At 34.6% G+C, this 9758-nt stretch overlaps 1 protein-coding gene across 1 annotated transcript; it reads right to left on the bottom strand.

Annotated features, from left to right (window-relative positions):
• Positions 1 to 969: 969 nt before the first annotated feature.
• LOC112500424 (indole-3-acetic acid-amido synthetase GH3.6-like) lies at positions 970 to 3882 on the bottom strand. Its single transcript, XM_025103919.1, has 3 exons — positions 3539 to 3882; positions 1957 to 2837; positions 970 to 1568 (listed from the first exon to the last, which is right to left on the bottom strand). The coding sequence occupies exons 1-3, from the start codon at positions 3880 to 3882 to the stop codon at positions 970 to 972; spliced, it is 1824 nt and encodes a 607-aa protein (XP_024959687.1).
• Between the last annotated feature and the right edge of the window lie 5876 nt (positions 3883 to 9758).

Here is a 9758-nt window from a genome sequence, read left to right as displayed (position 1 = left end):
CATGTCATGTGGGCACTGATCAACTCTTAAGCTAGCCACATAACACGCATCACCACAATATGAGAACTACAGTCCCTTTACGAATTACGTCTCTTCTGGACACAGATCAAGCCACCATGTATCGTTACATACCCGATTTGCTTCATATAACGCTTTTGTACCAGAGCAATACAACTTCACTGATCACGGATTATCAACAAACCCCTTTATACAACAATAAAACAGTAACCGTTCAACTTCGACGAATCCCATCTCCACATTTATTAAAAAGTCACCCGTTATCTGATTTCGATCTTGAATAACGTCAGCATTTACTTTGAAACGGAAAGAGCAACCGTTTGAGAAGTATTCATTAATGAATCAAAGGGTATTATTGGAAATAAACATAAGTAGGATGTAAGGAAAGTTAGTTTGCTTTCCTAGGAAATATTAATAGACCATCCTCATGAAAGTTAAGTGGGCAGGATTCCTGGTTGGATTCAATTTCATCATGTAATCAACAACTTCAAATCCATAAACTCTTTTTGTACATAACAATTTAATGGAAAATTAAGGGAAAACAGTTATTTTCAGATACTGAATTCATCTCTTAGTCATTTCTCTTCAGGTATTTCCAAAATATCACTACCTCCACAAGTGACACCTCATCAACCTGCATATGAGCTAAAAAACAAAAGGGATTCACTTTCACCCACGCTCGCATGTGGGTGAAAATTTCCAGGTCAGCAAGTGACACCTCTGCAGACTGCAGGTGGGTGAAAGTTGACTTTTTTTGTCTTTTAGCTACTCTACAAGCAAGTTGAGAAAGTGTAATTTATGAAGATGGTGATATTTTAGAAATTTTCAAAGAGAAATGTCTGAGAGATGAATTTGATACCTGAAAATGGCTATTTCTGTTAATTTTACTGATTAAACCCGACTTCCATTGATTTTTAATTCGATTCGTCCTAAAACTAAATTACATTCATCTTACTGATCATCTACGTTGTTCTTGTTCCACTGTTTATGGCCCGGAACCCATTTCGGACACTTTGGACTCAAGTAACTCGCCACGACCTTCGAGCTCAAGAGCTCGATAATCGGGGCGAATTTCACGCATCTTGGTGTTTTATACTGGTTAATCGAAGCGCCTAAACTGATTGCGTAATCCATTAGTTTATCGAAAGTGCCGTTTTCGACGATTCGGATCTCGAGTGGTCCGATCGACTTGTCGGAGGCTCGTCCTTGCCGGTAAACGCTGTTCAGAGACTCTTCGATGGCGAAACAGCAATCTTCAAACACCGATGGTGGAATCTGGGCCGACCCGTTTTGGTTTAGCTCCCAGAAGATGACGTAGTGGCCCGGGATGGTGGTTGTGTCCGCAAAGCTGGTGTATTCGATTAGGGTTGCATCAAATGGGACCAAATGGCTCGATGCTTTCTCGATGGCTTGGTGAAGTTCGACTTCATCGGTTTTGTCCGAATCGATGCTTAAAGCTACGTTCTTTCGACAAATGAAACTGAATTGTGGAGCTTTGTTTTTGAAACCTGCAACTCGTAATACATCACCAACTCTGTACCTATAAAGACCTGCAAAAAACTCCATTTTTGATCAAACTGTACTAAAAGATAAAATCTAAAAGTGTTATAATAAGTTTATAGAACGTTTTTAGACATCATAATAAGTTTTTTAAGACTTCTTTTTAAAATAAAATGTCGTATTAGCTATTTTATAGGACAAGTGTTATATAAGTTTATAAGACACTTTTAAATATCGTCCTATAAAGTATCTAATACGACATTTTATTTTAAAAGAATCCTAAAGCATCAAAAAATGTTCTATAAACTTATTGTATCACTTTTAGAAAAGAGGCTTTAATATTTTGGTTCTGTATATAATATTGAGTCCTATAAGACAGTCTATTAAGACACTTTATAAACTCAATTTTATTGTAGTGGATTGTTCGATGTAACTCACCGGCGTAAGTGGTGACAACGAGCTCGTAATCTTGGCCGAGTTTCACGTCGGAAAGATCGATGAGTTGCTGTTCTTGATCGCCATTTACAGGAAGGAACTCGAAATAAGCCATGGTGGGAATTAGGGTATACGAAACTTCATTAGGTTTACAAAGAGGGTTCAGATTGACACCGAAATAGCATTCGGAAGACGCATACATCGTACAAACGAGCGGGAGGCCGTTGCTGTAGTAATCGAGTGTCGGTATGTACTGCGACATGGTTCCGGTGACGATAACGTCGACGTACTTCGTGTTCGGCCACAGCCTCGTGATGATCCCTTGCCACGACTGCTTCGAGCATTCATTCGCCACGAAATCCGCCATCTCCGGGTCTGGTTTCAAGATCCGCAACACCGCTTCCCGAACCACCGGGTCGGTGATCACCGGGTTCACAGTTCCGGTCCGGAGATCTTCGCAGAGAATCGACCAGTGTTTCTCCAAGAACCGAATCGCACGAATGAACCCGGAAGCGAAAACCGCACCGACTCGAAGAACTTGTTGATTCAGACACAACCCACAAAGCATCTGGGAATACATGCTCTGATATGAATCGGGGCAAAGAATGGCTTCATTCGGGCTGGTGTAGTTGGTATACGGGTCGTAAGGTCTCTCTTTGAAATGGTTGCTTTTATAGTAGCTGGTTAAAACGGGTCGGGCTAAAAGCCCACCCGGAGTCTTGGCTTCGGACTTAACGAACAAGAAATACATCCCTTTTCCTTTATCTAAACCAGGAACAAACTGGTTCATAACCGGCATTAAAAGACTGTACAGTAAAGACCTTCTTTCAAGCTCAGCTTCAATGGTGGGCATCAGCTTTCTTTCCCCCCCGGACGTCCCTGAACTGCACCATAATCAAAGACCCATTTTGTAAATACACACATATATACATATACATATACATATACATATACATATATATATATATATATATATATATATAAGAAATGAAGTCGTTTTGGTGGTTTTTTATGCATGTGTGCGTATCGGAGAAATTGCTTACAAGTTATTTGTATGTACATATGCATACCATTCAGATGAACAGCTACCATGATGTTCCTTTGTTAATTTAGGGATTCTAAACTGAGAAGCATCATGATAATCATTCATCTTGGTTTTTATGCAATTGTTTAGGACAAATTGCTTACAAATTACTTATATGCACATATCTATACCATCCGGATGAACGACTACCATGGTGTTACTCTATTTTTTAGTTTTTATGGTTTTCTTCTGAATCTAAAACCCGATGTTTCTATATATAGAGAGAGACTTGGAGATTGTGTGAGACCAGATTTTTTTCGTGAGACCGGTGAAACAACCTAACAACAAAACATTGTTAAGTAAACCTTCAGAGCGTTTTCGATGTGAAGGTACAGAGTTTCTTTTACCTTCACGGTATTTTGCTATGGAGTTAGTATTATAATGTCGTCTCAAGATCTCATGAAAATAAGTTGGTTTATCGTGAACCTAAGCCTATGTATATACAGACACATATATGTAACTATATATATATATATATATATATATATATATATATAATACCTTGTTAGGAATTCTGAAATGGGATGAGAAGAGAGAATGGGGGATTTATCTCCATTGGCGATACGAGTGATATCAGGCTGGAGATCTTCGTAGGTGACGACCGGAATGAGTTTCTTAAAGGTTTCACGGTCGGTTTGGCCGGAAAAACCATGCCGGTGGAGATATTCGACGTCGGCATTTTGGGTCAGGATATCAGAAAGAATTCGAAGCTGGACATCGTCGGGATTCGAGGTGACATCTTCTATGAATTGAAGAGATTTCTTGTTTTTCTCAGTAAGACTGTAATCCATCGTCGCCATGGTCGTCGACGACTGATCACGTGAGTTCTTTGGTGCCTCCGGCATGGTGGTGGAGCGGTGGATGTACGGTGGTGGTGGTGGTGGCGGCGGCGGTGGCGGTTTATGTCTACGGTGGCGTTTCTAGAGAGAGAGAGAAACTATTTTAGAGAGAGAAAAAGGAAGATTATGGGAGTGGGTGTGGGGAGAAACGAAGATAGAAGAAGGGATATATATAGAAGAAAAACCAAAGGGGGGTTTAACAAGACCATAACCATTTTAGGGAAAATAAAAAACCACAAATTCTGTTTTTTTTAAATACATGTCTTAAAACATCATAAAAACGTCCTCTTGTTAATATATTTATACAGTTATTAATTATTGTTGGTTCACAACCTTTTGTTTTAACGCTACATTTTTACAACATGCTTTTTGTGATCTGATCATACGATTCATAGACCGTAATACATCAAAATCTCATGTTTCACGAACCATTTTCTTGTGACGAAAGAAAAAAACACAGAATAATTGTACCGGTATCGCACCCTCGAGTCAATTGTTACGATGACAGGTCGATAGTTACCACCGACCAAGGTGTGTGTGTGTATGTATGTCTATATACAATAATATATACGTATATAATTTATATGTATATTGACCTAACGAGAGAGGAAGAAATGAAAAGAGAATACTTGAGGGGGTTAGGCATGCCATAGTGGAGGTTTCCCTAATTGGGGGTGACAGCTGGCAAGTTAATATTGTTAGGTTGACACGTCAATTAATAGTAATAGGTTCGGTTAATACATGAGTTTTCCATTGCCAACCTGGCTTATACACACACACATATGTAAATATATATATACATATATATATATATATGTATATGTATTTAACCCCTATACGATTCCCTCTCTTATACATCATCGTCTTCTTAAACTCTTATTATTTCCATTATATATATATATATGTATCTATATATATATATATCTATATATGTATAGACTTGAGATTATGTGAGACTAAACGTTTTTCGTGAGACTCGTAAGAGCAATTCTCAACCCTTTGATTAGATCTATAATCTAAACATTCATAATCACAAAATTGCCACGGGACTTCTCAATAATCATAAAATTGTCACCGTACAACTTTAGATTCTTAGATCATTAGCTTATAAAGTTGATCAATGAACATAAATTGGTCTTACGGGTCTCACGAAAAATCATTGGTCTCACGTGAACCCAACCCTTTATGTATATGTTTACAATTACGGAACATATATATATATATAAAAGAATTATACAGAGATGGAGAATTGATTGAAAATGTATGTATAAGAAAAGGATACGAGATTGTATAATTGTCTAATGTACATATTACAAGAGATTCAACAATCATATTAAATCTAAGGGGCTGTTTGACAGTTCCTGAATGGTTCAGTGCAGAATGATTAAGTTGTCAGAATGATTAAGAGGCTCTCATGATATAGTGCAAAAAGAAAAAAATAATTTTTTGATAATTGTTTACAATGAAATTAGGGCGCTTAATGGTTAAGAGGGGCCCATGATACAACATCATTCAGAGAGTTTTAGAATCATTAAGAGGCACGACTTTTTTTTGCCAAACAAGATTACCTCTTAGCGATCCAGAGTCTGCCTCTTAATGAGACTATTAAGAGATAAACAAACAACCCTTAATAAATAGAATGACATCAGGTTCATCGAGTTGAGTTGGGTTTAAATAAAAGTAATATCAATCTAATAGCTACGGTTTGAAGATTTTATAACTCGATTGGATATCCGGTTGTTTCATGTTGAGTTATTTCGCCTTAGGTCGGGTCAGTCGGGTTTTTGAGCACCTAGAAAACATAAAGAGAAATGTGAACTTAAATAACAAATTGGGTCCATGTGGTTTGTTGAAAATATGACTTTTCGTTCTTGTGGTTTGAAATTACAAGATAGCTATCATGGTTTGAAAAAACTTCCAAATTTGGTTCATCTCTCTAACGGGTGTTAAATATTCCGTTAAATGAGGAGCATCTTCTTCCTTTTGTTGACTTTTATTAAAAAAAAGTTCAATTTTATGATATGGTCAATGTGATTTTTGATTGGGTAAAAGAGAAAAAGCCAATAGAATGACGAAACCGTCCATAATTTAACGTTATTTTTTAATGGCCGTTAAATGGAGGAACCAAATTCGAACGATTTTGCAAACCAAGATAGCTATCTTGTAATTTTGAAACTGCATAAACGGAAAATGTTATTTTCAAAAAACCAGAAAGACCAAAAAAGCAAAGTTTCTTCTAATGTGTCTTAGGGGCCGTTTACCAAACACTTACCCGGTAAGCGCTTATCGGTAAAATTCAACACTATCACTTACTTACCGGACACGATTTTAGTCCACCAAAACAAGATTATATGCAACAATTTATCCGATAAGCACTAACCGTGGTAAGAGTCGTCGCTCTCACTTACCAGGGTAAGAGTAAGGAAGGGCCGAGAGTCTTACCCGGTAAGTGAGGACGACGACTCTTACCACGGTTAGCGCTTACCGAGTAAAATTCTTGATCTTTGCTATATTCATTCGGTAAGGCAATGTGACTTTATAAGCTCTTACTGGATAAGTATTTGATAAACGGTTCCTTAATTTCATTGGTGGGATATGAATAACACCTAGATTTTAGGATACTAGATTTTCATATGTTATTTTAAGAATGTCCCAGACTGTACTTGAACTAATCCTGACAATTTAATCGTTATAAACATATGTTTCGAGCATTTAACTTATGGTTAAAATCAAGTCCATGTAACAGATTTTTATTTTTTAGCTATCACGACACTGTGTTTTCAGAACACAAGACTAGGCATGGGAATGGGCTTCGACCTGTAGGGGAACCCGGTCCACCCGCCCCGTCGGGGACGAGGATTCCCCGCTAAATCGGGGATGGGGACGGGGATGAAGACGGATATTGTACTCCAGGTTTATAATCTAAAATTGTTATTTTTTGGATGTTAATATGTAATATTTTGGATGTCAAGTCAAAATACAATTACTCGATAAGTTTTGTATATTACTCGATATGGTTTTATATTACTCAATATCTTTTGGTACATGTGACTTTAAATTTTTTTTTATTAAATTGAACTTTTGTTTTGGTTTTAGGTTATTAGTTATTATATGATGTTGTGATTTTTTTCGTATTAAATTAAATTCATTTTGGTTTTAGGTTATTAGTTCTTATATGATGTTGTGATTTAAACATGTATGACCTCTCACATATTTAATTTAAAATAACTTACATAAATAAATAAAAAATCTTCATTCCTCATTCTCCGTTAGGGATGAAGATGTAATTATATTCCCCAACGGGGATGGGTATGAGGACAGGGGTTGAGGTCCCCACCCCATTCCCATGCCTACACAAGACTACTTTATATCTTTTGGGGTTAATACCATCGTTTATTGACCACAAATGTATTAAAGATGATATTATGGACTTATACTCTGAATTTAGAAAGGCACATGTCGAAGTCCAAGTGTCATGGCCTAACAAATATAATGATATATAAACTTCTTGAATTAAATAGAAACAGTCCGATACTGATAAACATACAATAGAAACAGTCCGATACTGATAATCGACTATAGGGTTGAATGAACTGCAACGTTAATATTCGATATTGGACCACCTTTTTGCTTATATTGCTTTCTTCGGCTGTTTTTAAGCTTTGTGGTACAAGTTGTATGTAATATACTGTATTTTGTAGCAATATTCAGTTACAAATAAATGGAGTATTTTACATTTTGTCTTTCTGTATTTATTATTTTGGGAGGTTTTGTTTTCAACATTATTCAGTTAATCAATTGTGTTGCCTAATTATTGTGTTGCCTAATTATTGTTTCACCTTTGGAGCTCGTGCCCAGACAAAGTCAACCGTACGGTTCTAAGAATTGTAGAACTGTTTGTTTGTGAGATTAATTTAAAACATAAGATCATGATGTACCATTAAAATTGCGTTTAATATATATATATATATATATATATGTGTGTGTGTGTGTGAGAGAGAAACAAATGTTATATTCAATATATGTACTTTAAAACGTAATTTAAATATTTGTTAAACAAATTTTGTACGTAAAAGACACATTGTTCTTTTCCTCTTAGTATGTGTCGTTAAAGATTTGTTATAATATCTAAAATAACAGAAATGTTTGATTATCTGTTAATTAAATGTTGAAACGCGTCTCAGTCAGAGTAAATGTGGATGACTCTGAAGAGTTGGGTGACAAGTTGAACTAGGTATGTTTTTAGCATAAGAGGTCGTTTGTTTACCTCTTAATAGTTCCATTCGGGACAATCTCTGAATCGTTAAAAGGTGAATCTTGTTTGACAAAAAAAAAATTTGTCTTTTAATAGTTCTAAAACCTTCTGAATTATTTTGTATCAGAAACTCTCTTGACCATCCAACATCCTAATTTCGTTGTAAATAATTACCAAACAATTATATTTCATTTTGCACTATATCATAAGAGTATTCTAATCATTCAGCATCAAACCGTTCAACAACTACCAAATAACCCCTCAAATTGAGTTGAGGGTTCATATTTGCATTATACAAATAATTAATCTTTTATATTTGATTATAAAAATTATATTATTAAAAATAATTTTATGATAAAACATTTTAATAAGTTTATTGCATTTAAATATAATTCATATTAATTATGACCCATTCCACTAATGTCTTTTTCAATTAATCAATTTCATCTAAAAGATGTAATTTTTTTTTGAGTAAACTACAGATTTGGTACCTATTATTTATAAAAACGTCTGGATTTGGTCTCTTTTTTTAACAGCCATTAAAAATTGAGGAGCAGTTTTAACGAAAATATCCCCTCATTTAACAAAAATATTTTAACCGCCTTTAGAGGATGAGATTAAATTCGAACGTTTTTACAAATCATGATGGTCATCTCATAATTTCAAAAACTAAATGGACCAAATTTGTCATTCCCAACAAACCATAGGGACCAAGTTTGCAGTTTACTCTATTTTTTATTTAATCTTTTTGTTGTTAAAAAAAATATAACATTTTCTTTGTGTTAAGTAAGGTCTTGTTTTTTTTTTTTTGAATAAAAACTCTTATTAACCTCTTATGTATGATTCGTTAAAAAGTACGATCATTCAGGCTGTTTATTTTTTTTCAAATTTTTTAAGGTTATTGTCGTCTTATCTGGTTAGAGTTAAACCAACATTTTATTTGTCTCTTATTATTTATGAAACATTTAGCAACGATGTTTCTCAATCGATTAACCTTAATCAATCATTTCTCTCAATTGATAATTACCAAATTGATCCACACAGCTCTCAATTGGTGTATTTTAATAGGATTTAAATGTGTTAAGTACCGTTAATAGCATATTTTCGTTTCAATAAATGATAATTATATAATTTAAATATAAATTTTGTAATGATGATGAATAAGTATATGAAATTGCATGAATTTTTCTATAAATTAAACATTATAATTTTCTAATTGGTAAAATAGACAATGTAAACAAATTCAGACAATAATCAATTCACAAAAACAAACTGTCTTATTAATTCAGGATTTCAGACTTCAGCACCACCTCTTATTAATCAGAAATGAAATAAGACTTCAGACTTGAACACCTCTTATAAAATATCATAATTTTATAAAAGTGATATTGATTTTAAAAGAAATAAGATAATATGAGTTATATTACACCTTACTGTAAGTTCCTTTAAGATATCTTTATAAATAACAATTACTGGTTAGGCTTAACGGATATAATGGCTTAATATATCGTTAAGTTATATGTGGTTGTTTGTTTACAACTTAAAGATCAAGCCAATAAGCTAAGCCGATTTGGCTTAGTTTGGTCAGCCCTCATCCCTTGCTTAATGGATTCAATCACTTGTATTT

Source organism: Cynara cardunculus, assembly GCF_001531365.2.
Source record: "Cynara cardunculus var. scolymus isolate 2C chromosome LG 17, CcrdV1, whole genome shotgun sequence".
Lineage (NCBI taxonomy): Eukaryota > Viridiplantae > Streptophyta > Magnoliopsida > Asterales > Asteraceae > Cynara > Cynara cardunculus.
This window is presented reverse-complemented; position numbering and strand designations above follow the sequence as displayed.

Excerpts from the sequence above, each read along its gene's own strand:
- LOC112500424 (XM_025103919.1), bottom strand. The coding sequence starts at position 3,882 with ATGCCGGAGGCACCAAAGAACTCACGTGATCAGTCGTCGACGACCATG. Across the intron at positions 2,838-3,538 it reads ATTTCAGAATTCCTAACAAG|TTCAGGGACGTCCGGGGGGG; the intron begins GTATTATATATA and ends ATTATGGTGCAG. Across the intron at positions 1,569-1,956 it reads CGTTGTCACCACTTACGCCG|GTCTTTATAGGTACAGAGTT; the intron begins GTGAGTTACATC and ends AGTTTTTTGCAG.